The sequence below is a fragment of the Daldinia loculata genome (genome assembly GCF_022478755.1).
Source record: "Daldinia loculata strain CBS 113971 unplaced genomic scaffold F4817scaffold_94, whole genome shotgun sequence".
Taxonomy (NCBI): domain Eukaryota; kingdom Fungi; phylum Ascomycota; class Sordariomycetes; order Xylariales; family Hypoxylaceae; genus Daldinia; species Daldinia loculata.
Window position 1 is genome coordinate 1 of NW_026054948.1, and position 18,381 is coordinate 18,381.

Sequence of the window (18,381 nt, forward strand, 5' to 3'; positions counted from 1 at the left end):
CCAAATAGGAAAGTAACTCAATGGGCAGTATATGGCACGTGCGCAATTATGTAAACTCGGGCATATTGTGCAGCCCGCAGGGCTGCCTCCAGTTATATAATTCTACATAAGAGATAGTTAAATGGATTTTCAAAACATTTCCCTTCTAGTCCTTGAAAACAAACATGCAACAGCAGTTAGCATATTTAGGTGCGTTTCTGGTTTCTTCATCATAGGGAGTTGATAATAAGGCCGCAATCGCCAATTAACCGCATCAAACCACATGTAGCAATATCCATTAGACTGGGAGGTAAGTACCTGTTGAACAAACCGCTACACCACTAAAAGGTATTTTCGTAATAGCTTTTATTCTATTACATTATATATATGTCGGACAGACATTTATGTCTTAAATGTCTGTCAGTACCTAGGTAGGTACCATAAGTTACCAGTGGGAGAAGTCACTTTCAGCCATGAAGGCCATATCTAGTAAATATTCTTGCAGCCCAATCCTTTTATTTTCGAAATGGACCGGCCCGCATCGATTCGGTTGTATGAACGCGGAAAAGGGTATATCATTGGGATATATTTGATAGGCTACCTGCTGGCCTATCAACTTGAGATAGTCAACACGACATCTTAGGCAGTATTCAGGAACAGAACCCCCTTCAGGAATAGTTAACGGGAGCTGTCCGTCACGGGTGAAGCGCGGGTCGTAGGGTCGTATCCTTATTTCGTGGCCACACTGGGGGTAGATGAGAGGAAAGCGGCATAAAGGGCAGTCTGGGCTGACATTATCGTTATAACGAGTTCGAGTCCAATCATCAATACCCCTGAAGCCGAAAAAGTGACCACAAGGCAAGACTGCCATAGGCTCCGATAGCGACATGCCCTGGGGATCCCTCGAGCGGGGTGTTCTTGACATCACGTCTAATGCGGTCTGCGATATGTGACAGGTTAAATATAGCTCAATGCGTCGTCCCGCGGAGTCTAATCCATACTCGACGTAGTGGGCGATGTCACCAAATACAGATACATCATCGTTAGTTATGACACGAACATTTCTGTCGAGTGCCTTCCGGTATGCAGCATAACTTATAGGTTGTGGTGGGTATGCTCGTACAATCCCTGGAGGTGGAGTATTGCGAACGCTTCTATAAATGTCTTCTGTTACCCCGGGAGGAAGATAGGCAGCGCATGGCTCAGGATCTATAATTTCTCCTTCCTCTGGCGTATTATAAATATTGCCGCAGCTTCTTGGTGTGGAAGCTTCTCGAGGCATTTTTGCGAAAGTAAGTTTGATGGCGTAGATACGTAAACCCGGGTTTTAGACCAGGTCAAGATTGCTTGACGAATCAAGTAGGTGATGGAAGCTGAAATATAGCAGAAGGAAGACTAAAGGAAGTTAAAAAAAGGAGGGTTCTTGATCTGAGACAAGGCCTTTTTTGAACTATCTTAAACAATTGCTTAGAATACCTAACAAGGGAAACGAAACTCGCATCCAATTACAATAGGCTTGTTCGAAGAACAAAAAGAGTAATGCTTTAGAAGTGATTATATACTAAAGCCTTTATTTTTCAACCACCCAGGCCAAAGAGCTAGGTCATATGATGGTATCTGCTATGAAAGAATCTTGAGGGAGAGCTCTGGTTACTCGGGGAATATATACACGCTGCGCACTGCTTTCAGGATTAATGGCTTTCTTAATCAAAGCCTTTCTCGGAAAATAGAAAAGGTAAAAAGCAAAATTGAGGATACTTTTTAGGGCTTTGGTTTAAATGTCGATGCTTTAAAGGAAGCACAATAATAATAAACATGAAAGATTTAGTTATTGCTTTGTGTATTGTAGAATTAATAGTTTAACCACAGCATTCCCGAGAACTTCAAATAATGCCTCGCCTAGTATCACAATGTGAGATTTTCTTCGGTGTATTCTTAATCTGCATGCAGCTACAGTTTCCATATGATTGGCTGCTACGAGGCTCGCATAAAGCATGCGTGCTGACCACCAGGCTTGAAAATACTGGCTGTGCAATGGCTATGCTCAATAGGTGCCCAACCTAAGCATCGCCAACATATAACCAGGCCTCCAGCTTCAAGATATGCAGAGACTCTCAATAACTCGGACGTATTCAAATCGCAATTTTATAAGTCAGGGGTATAGTCACAATAGCCCTGTTGAAAACTACTAGGCGGGTTACTGCAATCGCTTTCGTCATGTCATTTGGATTCTCAGTCGGTGACATCCTGGCGGGCGCGCAACTGGCGTATACGCTTGGTAAATCTCTATCGGACACGAAGGGGGCTTCGAGCGATTACCAGGAGCTTATTTCACAGCTTCATGTGGTTCATAAGGTTCTCATCCAAGTCGACCAACTTCGAGCGGCAAATCAGCTTGCACAGGCAACTATTAACGCCCTTCTGTTCACGATTAACTCCTCAAATGAGGCGATTGAGAAATTTCTTACTCAATACGAGACTTATGAAGAGAGTCTACGACAGGGCGGTTCGGGTAAGATTTTTAAAGATGTCTACAAGAAAGGGAAATGGGCTACTCAGATGCCTGATAAGGTGACACCTACTCGGACATATGGAATATTGGCTCAATACTGATTCATGAATCAGGTTCGAGATCTAAAGGGAACATTGGCCACGATGCTAGCAGCTATTAATTGCCTTGTATCTCTGGCCTGTTACTACAAGTATGTTTGCCTTACTGTCCTCCTTGGGAGCTTTCTAATAGAGATTACAGTACTGGTTATGATCCTAGATGTCGTGTGGCAATAGATCCAGTTTGCGCCAAAGAGGGAAGATTACATGATACAATCTGGGCGAAAGACATTGAACTTGCAGCCGTGATATGTCCTCATTATTTCAACCCAACCAGGTGTCCCGGTTTCGATAAACAGAGCGCTCCGGAATTATTTTTCCGGCCTGGTCAGATATTTTCAGCGCAGATCACCTCGATTTTGACTTTACAAGATAACCGAGAAGTCGGAAAGATTGATTTTGGAAATCTTCCTCTCGAACCAATTTCGACGCTCAAGAAGAAGGCTAGGGAGGAAACTTTTGAGAATAGAGGCAAGCGACTTGACCAAATTTGGAGCCTTCCCTTAGAGAAAATGGTTCAGTACTGTGATGATATACCAAATGATTCTACTCAAGTCGTTTGTTTGCTTTGTAAAATCAAACTCCGAGCTCAACATTCCAGGCAAGTTGCTATAACGTATCCCAAAGACATGTGGGTTACTTGGCATTTTCGCTACTTTCATTGGGAATATTATTTCTCAATGCTACCCCCGGAGGTTTCTAGAGATCTAGGGGAGGGTAAGCGGGAAAGATTAGTACCCCCCAAAGATCTTATGCGCCCTCTTCCGGCCTCAAGCTTCTCGAAGAAGAAATGGATAAATAGAACCCACGTGACAAGCGAGGCACCAATCACGGCAGATGACGAATTAGTAGAAAGCTTCAATGAATCAAGTTGGAATAGAGAATTTCTAAGAGGCCCGGTCCTTATTCGGCGTTTTGTTGTTGTCCGTCAAGGAGTAGACAGATGTCTCTGTCTCGGAATCCACACGTAAGTGAACGGAACTCCCTGCTAAGATTAGTTCTCAGTTTGCGTGATGACTCTTAGCTGACATACTCGTTACATGCAGGTACTCTCGACGGGGCTGTGGAGATCAGCCGGATCAAGAGCTGTTTGGAATTCTTCATTCAAGCAAAGAACCACCTCATCCCATGGATAACGAAACGGGGATGGTACTTGCCCCCATACGGATGAAATCTGATCACCCATCAACAGCACTTCCACGGACTGCAAGAATACACTATGGCCGTGCATACGAGATCTCTCACCATCTACCAGTCGAGTCTATTGGGCTAGTCCAAGATGCTTCTATGGAAGTACTCCTTGATCAATTCGAGGCATCCGTGCCCAGAATAAAGGATGAGGGTGATGGTACAACTCAAAACCAGATTCCTGAACCACAAATAGAGGCAGCAAACTTGGATGTGGCTAAGACAATCCGCATGGACATTGCTACCGTACTAGGCTCTAAGATGTCTCCAGCTGATTACTCGTCGCCTTGTAGATAGGAAATCTTGTTCTGAAGGACTTCAATCTCTCGCTTTAGTTGTAAATCGAGTAAATTGTCTTAGAGAATCTCACTTAACTTATCAGCGGGTTTTATTTCTATGAACTATCTAACGGGAACGTTTTCATACACAAGGCCAATATTGTGTATTTTAGAGGCCTCACGGTCTCGGTATATACACCATAGCCTTTGTACAATTTTGCCTGAGGTAGCTTTACATAGCGTCTCAATGTATAGGAGATATAACTTATGACGGACATCCAGAGCAAGTCACCTGTGAGCCCGCTCCATTAAAATTGCAACTTCCACCAACACAGTTCAACACACAGACGGAACAGTCCGGATAGTAGTCCGCTATAGCACATCCATAACCACTTTTCGCAGGGAGACAGTCGCTAAATGGTGTTATGTGTAAGTCATATATCTAGGTGGAAACTATATTCATGCTTACTCTGCGAAGGACGTCCCGAAGAATGTAGCAGCAATGAGAAGATAGAGTCTCATGATATATGTCTGACTTTGCAGCTGTTGCTCGTGTTTAGGATTTAAAAGGTAGCTTAATAAAACGATAGACGGAATATTAAAAAATAGAAGCTTATAAGATATTTGACCTAGACTACGGAATACCTAAAGTCGGAGTATTCATCAAGCCTGAAGTTTGCATAGCTTACTAAATAACGGTACAGTAATCCACACGTGTGATATTCAACGTTGCTCTTCTGTTCTCGGACGCGCTGAGCGATCAAATACCACCTGCCATACTTGTATTCGGTGACCCAAATACTGTCGTTTAATTTTAATAGCAAACAATGCGACTTAAAGGATGGGTTTAATCATACCTATTTAATTATGTTATGATGATCGTCTTATAGACTACTGAAGTAAGAGTATTCTGGGCCTTAGAAAATGGCAACCCACGCGGCAAAACATTATTATATTCATTCGAGAGACTGGCGCATTCTATTATGTACAATCTAGTGTGTTGCTGCTCACATTTGGCCTAGAAAATGGCCAAGGCGTTCGGTGGAGACCCAATTAACCCGGGAATGTTCAAGGGTGCTGATGTAAGAAGGAAGCTATATCGTCCAGAAGCCTTGCAGTGCTCAGAGAGCGCCTTGAGATCCCAGAGTTCGCCGATTGGCATACCGAACATCGATAGCAACCAAGGATGGAGGACTGCAAGCAATGTGAGTGAATTTCTTATTATTATCAAGAGTGGTATATGAAAGTGTGATAACATCACAGGTCTTTGTAAACTTACATAGGTCCATTGGGCTACCCACCGTCCCATCCTCTTTAAGAGGCATCAGTGCCTCAAAGCCCCAGGAATCACCCGCCACAGCAGCAAAATGCTTATTCCATAGCCATTTGGCAGTTTCGAGAACACCATGTACGCCGGCAATTGTCCCGTTTTGCAGTTTTGCAAAGTCTTCGGGACTTGGTGCCTGTAGTATCTCAGTGAGCCCCGTACGGACGATGAGAACATCACCTTGTCGGAACTCGACACCTTGATCCTTAGCCACAGCCTCGATTTCTTCAACCGTGATGCGATGACCGTCAAGGGGGTAGAAGACCGCTTGTTCCCCGGTTTTTCCCTCTGCTTTAGCACGCTTCTCTGTCCACTCCTTGAAGTCGATGAGAACACCCCTCGTTACCAGTCCACCTGCCGCATGCCAGTGGTCTAATGTAGGTGTGGTGTTTGAAGAGGTATGCGATGCGGCAAGTGCCTCCTTATTAACAGTAATGCCGTTATAGGCCAACCCGGATGGCTGATGATGCCAGTGGACGAGACTATCCCACTGACTACTCAGTTGCGTGTTGAAATGGATCTCATCATCCCAACCTATCCCCTCGGATAATCCCGCTTCCTGTAAAGTCATTTGCTTATGTACGGGGGCTATTCTCCCCGGCACCGGGAAAGCCATAGCATTGAGAGGCCAACTGCGTGGCTTCGTATAAGCTAAATCCATAATCCATAGGTACCTAACCTAACCTAACGATGGCGACGCAGTAAACATAGACTTACTTTAAGGAGATGGATATGCCATCTCTCGCCTCGCTGAAAGCGGCCTTTGTAACAGATGTCGTTACGAGGTTTAGGGTGCCTAAAAGGTCTTTCTTGCCGTCCTTGTCGAAGATGCCCCAGGCGCATCCTTGGGGCATATCTGGGACTTTGGGGAGGTCATCGAAATCCGGCACATTTACAACACCCATCTTTTCGAATAGTGCGTATAATTCTTAATAATCGAATGGTTTTACGTGGCATGGAGTTACAATGGCCATGTGCTACAGTGCTATAGATGTATTTTAGGTAGTTGATGGTACGATATATATCAACATGTGCGACAATTCCCCTGACGCTGGTGTTGCTGTCGCCTATTGTGGGCTCCCCCCTCATTTGCGTGGCCGAGTAGGATTTGAGATAGATATCCCAGCTAGTCCTATATAGTATTACTAGGATCTTCCTCACCGTTGTTTTCGAGACCATCATTGAATTTGCGGAGTATTCGGATTTCGTCTAGGGGGTCCTAAGATATAACCTGGCCATGTCAACTCCAATGCGTAACACGAATACGATTTCTCGTCCTACGCGAATACGGTAATGTCCATGTACGTATTATTTGGGGTTATTATTCAGGGCCTCGTGAGGGGTATTCAAGAAAGGTGGCTAGAACATCTCGCCAAGAGAATGTAAATATTCATCAAGCTATCCCTTAGCCCACCCTTGGTTCTTAACTCCTATAGGTTGAAGATTGATCATCCATACGCGGGCTATCGCGTTTATTACTGCTAGTGTATAGGCTACGGATGGTCTGTTTCCCTTGCATGGACTGATATAGCTACAATAAGTTGATTGGCCAATCGGGGTATGTCGTGCGTTGAGCTCAACTTTCCTAGCTGCATTAGAAATAGAAGAGCTGGGATGAGAATGTGCATAAAATACCCTACATCGGCGAGCTAGTCGTTCTATTGCATTCAGATTCACCTATTTCATTCAAAGAGGTCTTCTCTGACGAGACAACAAGCTCCCCTCAACAGATAATAAGGCACACTGGTATAATCATTACTTAGGACGATCTTTACAATGGAGGAATTTGCTCGCATCCAAGAGAAATACAGCGCGGAAGCCCAAAAACGTATCCGACCTGAAGGGGCTGCCCAGTTTCAGACACTGGCACAGAGCGACTCCGATCAGTTGCGTCACCTCGCTGACGATTTCTGGGCTGACCATGCAGCTTTGGACGCGCTACCGTCGCCCCTTAAGCCTGGCGACTCTCCTAAGTTTCTCATAGCAGGTGCAGGAATAGGCGGTATCGGGGCTGCTGTCCGACTTATCGAGGCCGGTTTCTCAGCGGACCAGATTCGGATTATAGAGACAGCTGGCGGCATCGGTGGAACGTGGTATTGGAATAGGTATCCGGGTCTACATTGCGACGTCGAATCTTATGTTTACCTGCCACTGTTGGAGGAGACAGGATTCGTACCCTCTCAGAAATACTCTTCTGGAATTGAGATCAGGAACTATCTGCAGCAGGTTGTGAAGAGGTGGAATCTCGAGGATAAGATTTTGTTCAGGTCTAAACTCGACAAGATTGAATGGGATGACAATGCTCGCTTGTGGAATTGTGATATCACTACTGGAAGGGGACCAAGGGGGGATGAAAAGACGACTTTTCAAGCAAAGGCAGAATTTGTTTGGGTAACTGCTGGGTTACTGAGTAAGCCCCAAGTACCGAAGCTCTCCGGCGTCGGGATCGAGGGGTTTAAGGGCGATGTTTTCCACACAGCGCGGTGGAACTACGACGTCAGCGGCGGTACACAGGAGGAAGTCTTCCCAGACTTATCGAAGTTGAAAAATAAAAGGGTGGGTGTTGTTGGAACCGGTGCGACAGCGATTCAAGTAGTGCCATGCCTGGCCGAACATGCAAAGGAGTTATATGTATTCCAACGGACTCCCGCTGCGGTTTACGGTCGTGACCAGAAACCCACCGACCCAGAGGAATGGAAGAAGATCGCTGGTCAGCCCGGTTGGCACGAGGCTCGCCGGCAGAATCTAGCAGCGAACATATCTAATTGTGCTCCGCCTGGTACCCCGGACTTGGTCAACGATGAGTGGTCTCGACAGGTTGCTTACGCGGGCCTAATTGGCGATCCGGAGTTTGCGTTTGTGTCGCCGGAGAAGATACCCGAGGTTATTGGTCAATTTCTAGCTCGAGACGCGCCAAATGCAGCGCGACTACGAGCACGGATCGCCGAGATCGTTAAGGACAAAGAAACAGCTGAGAAGCTTACGCCGTGGTATCCAGTCTGGTGCAAGCGGCCGACTTTCAGCGACACGTACTTACAATCCTTTAACAAGCCTAATGTTCACCTAGTCGACACGGACGGCAAGGGAGCCGACAGCATAACGCCAGAGGGCCTCGTCGCTAACGGCCAAGAGATCCCCCTTGATGTCATCGTGTTCAGCACGGGGTATCGCGGACCAAGTGCAGATGGAGCAGACCCATCGATTCGCGCCGGCCTCGAGGTGCGTGGCCGTGGTGGAAAGACCGTTGCGGAGTCTTGGGCGGACAAAGGTATTGCCACGCTTCACGGCTACGCAAACCACGGGTTCCCAAATCTGTTCTGGCTTTCCCCCCTGCAGTCCGGCGTTAGCGTTAACCACTCACACGTGCTCGATGTGCAGTGTAAGCTCATCTCATACGTAGCGGCCGCGGCTCACCAGAAAGCAGGCGGTCTGGACAAGAGTGGTGTTACGGTGGAGGTCGAAGAGGCCGCGCAGGAAGCCTGGAGCATGAAGATCATGCAGGGGGCGGCTCGGTTCGCGACCGTGACGGTCTGCACACCGAGCTATATCAACAACGAAGGGAAGGCGGTCGATCTGACGGCTAGCCCCGAGGAGCAGATGAAGCGGGCGCGAGCGTCGCCCTACAGCGCGGGTCTTGTGGAGTACATCCGGGAGTTGCAAGAATGGCGCGATGAAGGCAACTTGAAGGGTATTGAAGTCACTGCCTCGTGAAAATAATACGATTTAGAAGATGATGAAGTAGGGGTATTTTACTACAATATGTAGTGCTTATTTCGGGGTACGAGTTAGCACAGCGCTACCTTAGGTACCTAGTGTATACTTGTTAGCTATATCAATGAGGAAACCTATAACAGGAGCCTCTGCTGTAAGTGAGCGAGCTTAATCGAGGAAATAGATAAAGTCTGTTACAAATGATTTTTACTGTTATATCTCTAGGTAAATAGACACATCGGAAAGCTTTCTTCAGCGCTAAGAGGCTCGTTAGTCATTAACTAGGGTCATAACATAGAAGTATAGGTGATTGTCCTAAACCGCACAAGAAGTGCAACTTCACTAGCTTAATGCATAGTTACCTTGACATCCCCTTTAGGTATTTTTACACCCAAGTAAGACCAGTTCTAAGCTTCGATACGATCTACTAATCTTCATACGCCTCCTCGTACTCCTCCTGGTACTCCTCCCGAGCCTCTTCGAGCTCTTCGAAATCGCTACTGCTGGCGTCGGAATCTTGCGCCTTGGCAAGGGCTTCCTCGTAATCTTCACGGGCAGAACGTACGGATTCTCGGTCGCTGGCATCCACATACTCACCCTCTGCATTGTACGTTGGTTCATAGACCGGCTCGTAAACAGGGGCGGGAGGTGGGGCTGCGTAGACCGGAGCCGGAGCCGGAGCTATAGCCGGTGCGGCTTGATGATGTTCATCATCCGAGTCATCTGTACGGATGTTAGCATGATAATTCACACAAGGAGCTATAATGTGGCCGAAGGGAGTTATGGTTAGAGAGGCTTACCGAGAGCGTTGGCTATCAATGCGCCGCCGATAGCACCTACAGCTAGACCACCGGCAGCACCCATTAAGAGACCGCTATTGTCCTTTTTCTTCTTCTTCTCTTCGCCTCCTTGTCTGTTGTAATCTTCTTCCGGCCGATTCCCGTAGCTTTGATCTCCGTATCCGCCCTGTTCACCGTGGCCTCCATAAGAGCTATAACCTTGCGAATCTTGGGGATAACCATGACTCGGTGCGCCATAACCCGGTGCGTCATGAGACGAATAGTTAGATTCGCCGTGCGATCCCCATCCTCTGTCTCCTCCGGTCTGGCCGCCTCCAGCATGGTAACCGGGTGCTTCCCATTGCGAACGGCCGGTTGCCTGCTCGTAGTAATACCAGCGTTGGTACTGCTGGTCAAATTGCGGTACCCAGCCGGCCGGGATTGGCGGCTTATCCGATGGTGGCGAATAAGTAGGGCCGGCACCCGGAACAGGCGGCGGGGGGCTGCTATAATTACCAGGCGGTGGAGGGGTGTGATAATTTCCAGGCGGAGGAGTGTTATAATTGCTTCCGTGCTGAGGCGGGTAACCACCAGCACCGCCGTATTGAGGGTCTGGCGGGTTCGACGGATATGGCTCCCGGCCGTGGCTGCTGCCGTATTGCTGAGAAGGAGGTGGATTATTTTGATGGCCTAAGATGGCGGTTAGTATTAGTCAATTTGAATTTATGTTGAATATAGACGACGGACTACATGTAGTGAAGAATGAGAAATAAATAAAAACTGCTTACTTGGATATCCTTCCCGCTCCCGCGGCTTTTCGGAACCGCCGAGGTTTAGCTCGTCGAGCTTACTGGCCAACTTATTAAAGAAAGACATTGTGTTAATATTCTTTTGCTTTTGCTGCTGGACTTATCTTGTATCTTGCTAAGAAGATGAAGGTAGATATATTCTACTTTAAGGTCGATGATGTGCGAGACAACTGGGAACAACTGTGTGTCATTCAACTAATCGCCTTCTTCCCGTGAGATATGTCTACCTGATATATTTGGAACTGATCAGACGGCTAGGCAATCTAATAATCTGCAAGCCCGTGACCGAGGTGACTGGGTCTTAACCCTTGTTTGGCTGAAACCTGCACCGCACTTTACTACACAGAAAATGATTCAACAATATATATGTGCACTCGGGTAGTAAAGTCATGTAAGTGATTGTGAATAGGAGAGGCCTAACATTTAGGTGCCTTAGGTACCTACCTACACCTATAATTTACCTGTGTTGAAAATGGTTAGCCGCATAGGCGCCATGGCGGGCGGCCTCCTTTTTTGCCCCTCCATTGCCCCTCCTTCGACCCCGCCAAGACTATAGTCTCCCTTTTCGTGTTACCACCCCACCATTAGCGTGTACCGTCACTGCCGTGTTACCCGTCAGCCCTATGTAATTCCCTTAAGTCCTTCTCCTGTTTTATCATTCTCAGCCCCAAATCTCACATCCCACATCCCACATCTCCCGGACCCACACAGAATCATAGGATAGATACTCACTTCCAAGGTTGTCTGCTTATTCTACATCCTGATATTTCTCGACTATAGTTCCTCTTCAAACGAATAGTAAACCTCGCCATCTCTTAACCAATCCTAATCGCTCATCTTTGATCAACTTGTAAAATGTCCGGTTGGGGTCACGACCAAAATTACGGCGGAGGATATAACCAACCTCCTCCTCATCAAGGATATAATCAGCCTCATCAGGGATATAATCAACCACCCCAAGGATACAATCAACCACCTCAAGGATACAATCAACCACCTCAAGGATACAACCAGCCTCCTCAAGGATACAACCAGCCTCCTCAAGGGTATAATCAGTATGGTCCGCCTTCTGGTCCTCCCTCGGGTCATAATCAATATGGGGCTCCTCCCGGTCCGCCTCCCCAGCAACATGGCTACAACCAATATGCCCCTCCGTCTGGACCTCCGCCTCCTCAGCAGCACGGGTATAACCAGCATTCCTCTTCAAATCACCCGCCGTCTTCGTATAGCCAAGGATCTAACCGCTATCCGCCGCCTTCTTATCCCCCACCGCACGGGTTAGATCCGTATGGATATCCCGTTCACTCCGGCGGCCCTCCCGTTCAAGGTTACGGGGGCCAGCACCGAGCCGGCCCTCCTCCGCCAAGTGCTCCACAGCAATTCGGTCACGGCGCACCTGATGGTTATACTTTCCAGTATTCCAATTGTACCGGTAAACGTAAGGCATTGTTGATCGGCATCAACTATTTCGGCCAGAAGGGTGAACTACGTGGTTGCATCAACGATACGAAGAACGTTTCCCAGTTTCTTATCGAGCGCTACAACTATAAGAGAGAGGACATGATAATCTTGACTGACGACCAACAAGACCCTATCATGGTGCCGACCAAGACGAACATGCTTCGAGCTATGGAATGGCTTGTTTCTGGTGCTCGTCCTAATGATGCATTGTTCTTACATTACTCAGGTCATGGCGGACAGACAAAAGACGAAGGTAAGATAGTCTTAAAAGCAACTCCAAACACGAATAAATTGTTCATTTCAAATCACAGATGGAGACGAGGAAGACGGCTACGACGAGGTTATTTACCCCGTCGACTACGAAACCGCCGGCCACATTGTTGATGATCAGCTCCATCATATAGTCGTTAAGCCTCTTCAAGCAGGTGTGAGGTTAACGGCAATCTTTGACTCATGTCACTCCGGTTCGGTTCTAGATTTACCGTACATCTACTCAACTAAGGGTGTTCTAAAGGAGCCTAATCTTGCAGCCGAAGCTGGGCAAGGGCTGCTTAAGGCGTTCTCTTCTTATGCTCAGGGCGATGCAGCAGGAGCTGCCAGCGCCATCTTTGGCCTTGCCAAGACTGCGTTCAGAGGAGATGACGGGTATAAAAAGACCATTGAAACCAAGGTAAGGAATACCCAAAGACTATGATTTTCCGAGTAAACCCAGCGAAACCAGTACTAACCATTGGTTTCATAGACCTCGCCCGCAGACGTCATCATGTGGTCAGGCAGCAAGGATGATCAGACATCGTAAGTCACAGTATAGTCGAAATCTAACAATATCGTAGGTAATTAACAGTAATGTAGTGCGGACGCGACTATTGCATCTCAGGCAACCGGGGCGATGTCTTATGCTTTTATCACAGCTCTTAAGCAGGACCCTAAGCAGAGCTACGTGGAACTACTCAATAGTATTCGCGACGTGCTAGAAACCAAGTATTCCCAAAAGCCACAGTTGTCTTGCAGCCACCCTCTCGGTAAGTTCCTCGAACCCCATGAATCAAATTGCGTACTGATTTTTACAGATACAAGTCTCTTATTCGTTATGTAAGCTGCTGGAAATAGGATATGTGTTGGACGAGGTCGGCTTGATGTTGATGATAGGAAACATACCTCCTACTAAACTGCGTCACTTTTAAGCTAACAGAGCATACAAGCGGAAATTTAGCAGCAGGGTGTCCGAAAAGGAGCCTGAGATGCATAGTACAGTGTGATTTATGAAACCACCTAAGTCACATATCGTAGAGGGTTTATCTCGAATCACTCTGATACAGCCGTTGCCTGAAGTTGTTTTGAAGAAAGCTTAGAAAGTGTCGTCAAAAAGCCATTTCCTTGAGCACAAACTTGAACTTATGGGGACCCAATCGCAAGGTCTTTGCTTGAGCTTGAGTAGTAAGTAGAGGTGATCATCAATACGAAAGTTCTTACTCCACATTCCTCTAGTGTCATTTTGCACAGATATCTTTGAACTACTTCTAGATGGGTCATCACTCATCAAGCTCAAGGACGGGCAGGATTGTCTGAATTATCAGATCTTTCTATCGTGACTAATAAGGCTTAATCATACGTATATAGCTATCACGAATAAAGCCGAAAATCCACAATCTAACTAAGCTATTGTTTATATTTGCAGTAACTACCTGAATGCCCGAGTCACCGCATGAGTCACTGTAGCTACGGGATCTACATACTAACCTCGGACATTTCGAGAACCGGGAACACCGAAAATACCGATAACACCGACGGCAACTCATCTTCACGGCACCGAAGGGGGGCATACCCAAATTTAGACGGCTGTTCCTACTCACAATGACACATTCTAATTCATACCTACCTACCTATTCATGCCTAGACCTACAGGCTAAAATGGAGATCAAAAGCAAGGATCATGTACCCATGCGACCCATGGCCAGAACCCCATAGGGACACCTACACTAGGTACATAAACGTGCTACTTAGACGTAGGCTGCTCGAATATATAATCCTTCAGAAATATTATTTCCCTACGTTCCCCTCTTGGTCTCTCAGTGTGTATGTCTTCTGTGTATACATATATCTGTATATAATTGGAATCACTTTGTTTTGTGTTATAGTTTAGTTACGGTTCACTTACTATGGCCGACGGAAATATTGATACCAGCTTCCAAGCCTCCATCGATGCTGGCACGATCCGTGGTGCTATCATATGCGCCACCGACGCCGAAGGCCACTTCACCTTCGAAAAGACAATAGGAGAGCGTACGTTGCTATCTGGAGAGAAGCGACCTCACAAACTTGACGACGTGCTATTCCTCGCTTCGGCCAGTAAGCTGATCACTGCCATCACTGCTTTACAGTGTGTAGAGGATGGGCTTCTATCACTTACCGGCGACCTTTCATCCGTCGCGCCTGACCTTGCCGCAAAACAGGTCCTTACCGGGTTCTCTGAAGATGGCGAGACGCCTCTGCTTGAGCCACAGATCCGCCCTATCACACTTGAGATGTTATTAACTCACAGCTCTGGTCTCGCCTACCATTTCCTCAATCCCCTCATCGCTCGCTGGCGCGAGAAGTCCCGCGCGGAGACCAAAGCATCCGATGAAAGCGGCAAGAAGACGGTCGAAGAGTTATTCGATTACCCGTTAAGCTTCCAACCTGGTTCTGGCTGGTTATACGGGTCAGGGCTCGACTGGGCTGGCCGCATTGTGGAGCGTGTGACTGGCAAGACGCTGCTCGAACGTATGCAGGAGCGCATTTTTAGCCCACTCGGGATTTCGGACGCCCAATTCTACCCGGTGACCCGAGAGGATCTACGCACGCGCCTTGTCGATTTAAACCCCGATGATCCAGAGGCTCTCGGTCGCGCCGTGCTAGGCGGTGGCGGCGACATGAACAAGAACACAAAGGGCGACTTTGGAGGTCACGGTTTATTCATGACAGCTCCGGACTACGTCAAAGTACTACACTCGCTACTAGCCAATGACGGAAAGATCCTCAAACCGGAAACGGTCAACGACATGTTTGAACACCATCTCAGTCCGGAAGCGACCGAGAGCCATCGAGCCGCACTGGTCAGCCCCATGGGCGTCTTCTTCCGTGTCGGCACTACAGTCGATGCATTATCGGGACACGGGCTTGGCGGCCTGCTCACATTGCAAGACGTCGATGGCTGGTACGGCGATCATACCCTCACCTGGGGAGGCGGTATGACCTTTGCCTGGTTCGTTGATCGTAAGAACAACCTGTGCGGTGTTGGCGCTATCCAGGCTACGGTTACCTTAGACGCTGATGCTATAGAATCGCTGAAGCAAACCTTCCGCCATGACATCTACCGCAAACGCGCCGCTTGGGAGAAGGAGCAGGCGTCGTGATATAAACATTTCATCTTTTCGTTCGATCGGTTTATACTAGATAGTCCGTCAAATCCGTTTTATGTATGTAGCGTATTGTCCAACACCCCTCATACGATTTGAGGATATATATCATCAGGGATCACAGACGGAAGCCCTGGATATGACCATTTCCAAAAGAATTAATTCATGTAAAGCTCAAAATGTCTACTTGTCTATAGTGGTACGCAAATTATCCGTCTGGTTAGTAGTTAAAGTTTTCCCGATAAGAAAGGGGTATCTATACCTTTACTCTTCAGCTTGCTTGTGTCACGAGGTGGAACTAAACAGTATGGTAACACCTTCGTTGTTCCGCGAGGAACTCTAGCCTAGCTACGGGGATCTATGTCTATACATACTGAACATGTCCTTTGTTCTAGATGTCTCATCTAGAATCCTGACAGCTTGGAAATTAAACCATTGGGTAACTAATAAATCTAAAGATACTATACGTATGCCTAACTTATGATACGATAGAAAGTTCAACCACGTCAGCCAGGGTTACTAGGCAACACCACTATGTTCTTAGTAAAGAACATTATTCACGCAACTATTAGATCTCACGCAAATACAATACCTACGGTACCTACCTCTCTTTAAAAGCTAGTTACTTATAAGTGCGGATATGATAGTTGTCATACGGACAGTAATGCCAAAAGATTATTAGTTAAAGATAATAACTAATAAAAGATATAAAATAACTATTTTAAGATTTATTAGATAAAAAATATTATACGATTATGTAATTATATATAAATAAAACTAATATATTAATAAAGATTTGGCTAAACCGAAAAATATATATTTTAAATTATTTATAAATAGGTTAAAATTTCCTTTTAAAAAAAAAAAAAAAATTAAAGATTTTAAAACCTTAAAAAATTATTAATAATCTTAATTATATTTTAAACTTTTTATAACTTTTATTATAAATAATTTTTTATTATTTTAAAAAAATTTAATATTTTAAAATGGTATATATATTTTAAATTATTATTTATTTTATTTTATATTAAAACTTTAAATTAAAGTTTAATAAAATTTAAAAAAAACTTTTTATTATTTTTTTTTATTAATAATCTTTTTCTTATTTTAACTATTTTTTTTATTATTATTATTTATTAAAAAAAAAATTAAATTAAAATATTTTTTTATATTAAATTTTATATTTTTAAAAAAAAATTTTTTTTTATTTAATTAAAAAAAGAATTTATAAAAGAATTTAAAAATTTTATATTTTGTAAATATATAATTAAATTAATTTTTAATTAAGATTTTTTTAAAAATTATTTTCGAAATAAATATCGGAAATATTTCCCAGTTTAATTTAATATTTTAAAATTATCTTTAATTTAAATTAATAATATAAGTTTAATATATTTTAATAATAATTATATTTTTGTTTTATATAAATTGTAAAATTATAAAATAATTATATAAAACGTATTTAAAATTAATATTATTAATTTTATTATTATTAATTTATTTAATTGGTTAATTTAATTATATAAATAAATAAAAAAAACTTATAAATCTTTTTAATTTTTTGTACGTTTAATAAATGAAAATTATAAAGATAATTAAAATTAATTTAATTAATAATATTAAACCTTATAAATAATATATAATATTATAATGTAAATATATTAAATTAATATAATAACTTTAATTAAACAAATTATTTAATTTAAATAATAAATTAAATAATTTAGTTTAATATTTTTTTAAAAAGTTTAAAAAATAATTACATACTTTTTTAATAATAATAAAATAAAACAAATAATAATTATTAAATTAAAAAATGTTGTTTAAAAATAATATAAAACTTTTTTAAACCTTTAAACTTAATAAAAATCTTAAAAAAATTTATTAAAAAAAGTAATAATTTAAACCATTTAAAAAGAAAATTAAATTAATAATTTTTTAATTTAAAAATATATTAATTTAATATATATAAATAAATACTTTTAAAAACAATTAAAAAAACTTTAAATTTATATTAAAACCATATTAATTAAATTTATTTTAAAATTAACAATTAATTAACTTATTTTTATAAACTTGATTTTATAAAATATTAAAAAAAAAATAATATTAAAACTTTTTTTTAATTAACCTTTTTAAAATTATTAATTAATAATAATAAAAATACTTTTATTTAAATATTTTAATTTAAAAATCAAAATTAAAGGTATTTTATTAATATAAATATTATAAAACGTTTAAATTAAATAAATTTTAAAAGATATTTATATTTAATTTAAAAAAGTATATACCAAACCTTTTATCATATTAAAAAAAAATAAATAAAAATTAAAGTTATTTTATATATTAACAAAAGTTCCGGGAAAAAACTTAAAAAACTTTAATAATAATAATAACAATTAAAGATTGTAAAATCCACTTTAAAAACCATTTTACAAGCTTTTATTTTTAAGACTTAATAAGTTTAAATAAAACCCGAAATTTTAACGCATAAATAATATTAAAAAACAATTATTATAAACGTTAAAAAAATTTATTAAACCCGTTTTTGCAATTATTAATTTAATATATTTAAATAAGCCATTTATATATAATAATAAAAACTTTATTAAATTTTAAATTTAGTAAATAAAAGTTAAATTATATTTAAAAATTTATACGGAAAACTTTTTTAAAAATTACATTTGTATTAATTAAATAAAATCATTATTTATAAATAAAGTTTAATTATAACATTAATAATATTTTAATTAAATTAAACGGTTTTATTTTATAAATTAATGGGTTAATTACGTATTAACCTTATAAAAACAATTTAAAAATCTTTTAAAAAAATATAAA

General features: G+C 42.5%; 7 protein-coding genes across 7 annotated transcripts; 4 read left to right on the forward strand and 3 right to left on the reverse strand.

The window, feature by feature from the left end:
* Positions 1–58: 58 nt before the first annotated feature.
* F4817DRAFT_353378 (uncharacterized protein) lies at positions 59–1,856 on the reverse strand. Its single transcript, XM_049305361.1, has one exon. It carries the CDS (start codon positions 1,259–1,261, stop codon positions 425–427), a length of 837 nt encoding a protein of 278 aa, XP_049153980.1. The 5' UTR covers positions 1,262–1,856; the 3' UTR covers positions 59–424.
* Positions 1,857–2,011: 155 nt separating this feature from the next.
* On the forward strand, positions 2,012–4,767 carry F4817DRAFT_353380 (uncharacterized protein). Its single transcript, XM_049305362.1, has 5 exons — positions 2,012–2,550; positions 2,605–2,681; positions 2,732–3,556; positions 3,636–4,468; positions 4,525–4,767. Exons 1-4 carry the CDS (start codon positions 2,197–2,199, stop codon positions 4,072–4,074), a joined length of 1,695 nt encoding a protein of 564 aa, XP_049153981.1. The 5' UTR covers positions 2,012–2,196; the 3' UTR covers positions 4,075–4,468; positions 4,525–4,767.
* Positions 4,768–4,931: 164 nt separating this feature from the next.
* On the reverse strand, positions 4,932–6,563 carry F4817DRAFT_353384 (putative cyclase-domain-containing protein). Its single transcript, XM_049305363.1, has 3 exons — positions 6,100–6,563; positions 5,335–6,014; positions 4,932–5,249 (listed from the first exon to the last, which is right to left on the reverse strand). The coding sequence occupies exons 1-3, from the start codon at positions 6,285–6,287 to the stop codon at positions 5,074–5,076; spliced, it is 1,044 nt and encodes a 347-aa protein (XP_049153982.1). The 5' UTR covers positions 6,288–6,563; the 3' UTR covers positions 4,932–5,073.
* Positions 6,564–6,974: 411 nt separating this feature from the next.
* F4817DRAFT_307092 (FAD/NAD(P)-binding domain-containing protein) lies at positions 6,975–9,306 on the forward strand. Its single transcript, XM_049299864.1, has one exon. The coding sequence runs from the start codon at positions 7,159–7,161 to the stop codon at positions 9,091–9,093; it is 1,935 nt and encodes a 644-aa protein (XP_049153983.1). The 5' UTR covers positions 6,975–7,158; the 3' UTR covers positions 9,094–9,306.
* Positions 9,307–9,520: 214 nt separating this feature from the next.
* F4817DRAFT_320968 (uncharacterized protein) lies at positions 9,521–10,748 on the reverse strand (the record flags this gene model as incomplete). Its single annotated transcript, XM_049301236.1, has 3 exons — positions 9,521–9,816; positions 9,894–10,562; positions 10,661–10,748. The coding sequence occupies 3 exons, from the start codon at positions 10,746–10,748 to the stop codon at positions 9,521–9,523; spliced, it is 1,053 nt and encodes a 350-aa protein (XP_049153984.1).
* Positions 10,749–11,321: 573 nt separating this feature from the next.
* On the forward strand, positions 11,322–13,364 carry F4817DRAFT_307070 (caspase domain-containing protein). Its single transcript, XM_049299863.1, has 5 exons — positions 11,322–12,395; positions 12,454–12,812; positions 12,885–12,937; positions 12,995–13,164; positions 13,213–13,364. The coding sequence occupies exons 1-5, from the start codon at positions 11,537–11,539 to the stop codon at positions 13,236–13,238; spliced, it is 1,467 nt and encodes a 488-aa protein (XP_049153985.1). The 5' UTR covers positions 11,322–11,536; the 3' UTR covers positions 13,239–13,364.
* Positions 13,365–13,829: 465 nt separating this feature from the next.
* F4817DRAFT_353389 (putative transesterase) lies at positions 13,830–15,907 on the forward strand. Its single transcript, XM_049305364.1, has one exon. The coding sequence runs from the start codon at positions 14,302–14,304 to the stop codon at positions 15,535–15,537; it is 1,236 nt and encodes a 411-aa protein (XP_049153986.1). The 5' UTR covers positions 13,830–14,301; the 3' UTR covers positions 15,538–15,907.
* Positions 15,908–18,381: the final 2,474 nt, after the last annotated feature.

Excerpts from the sequence above, each read along its gene's own strand:
- F4817DRAFT_353378 (XM_049305361.1), bottom strand. The coding sequence starts at position 1,261 with ATGCCTCGAGAAGCTTCCACACCAAGAAGCTGCGGCAATATTTATAAT.
- F4817DRAFT_353380 (XM_049305362.1), top strand. The coding sequence starts at position 2,197 with ATGTCATTTGGATTCTCAGTCGGTGACATCCTGGCGGGCGCGCAACTG. Across the intron at positions 2,682-2,731 it reads TCTCTGGCCTGTTACTACAA|TACTGGTTATGATCCTAGAT; the intron begins GTATGTTTGCCT and ends TAGAGATTACAG. Across the intron at positions 3,557-3,635 it reads CTCTGTCTCGGAATCCACAC|GTACTCTCGACGGGGCTGTG; the intron begins GTAAGTGAACGG and ends CGTTACATGCAG.
- F4817DRAFT_353384 (XM_049305363.1), bottom strand. The coding sequence starts at position 6,287 with ATGGGTGTTGTAAATGTGCCGGATTTCGATGACCTCCCCAAAGTCCCA. Across the intron at positions 6,015-6,099 it reads GGCATATCCATCTCCTTAAA|TTGGCCTCTCAATGCTATGG; the intron begins GTAAGTCTATGT and ends GAAGCCACGCAG. Across the intron at positions 5,250-5,334 it reads GGGTAGCCCAATGGACCTAT|TCCTCCATCCTTGGTTGCTA; the intron begins GTAAGTTTACAA and ends CATTGCTTGCAG.
- F4817DRAFT_307092 (XM_049299864.1), top strand. The coding sequence starts at position 7,159 with ATGGAGGAATTTGCTCGCATCCAAGAGAAATACAGCGCGGAAGCCCAA.
- F4817DRAFT_307070 (XM_049299863.1), top strand. The coding sequence starts at position 11,537 with ATGTCCGGTTGGGGTCACGACCAAAATTACGGCGGAGGATATAACCAA. Across the intron at positions 12,938-12,994 it reads AGCAAGGATGATCAGACATC|TGCGGACGCGACTATTGCAT; the intron begins GTAAGTCACAGT and ends ACAGTAATGTAG. Across the intron at positions 13,165-13,212 it reads GTCTTGCAGCCACCCTCTCG|ATACAAGTCTCTTATTCGTT; the intron begins GTAAGTTCCTCG and ends TGATTTTTACAG.
- F4817DRAFT_353389 (XM_049305364.1), top strand. The coding sequence starts at position 14,302 with ATGGCCGACGGAAATATTGATACCAGCTTCCAAGCCTCCATCGATGCT.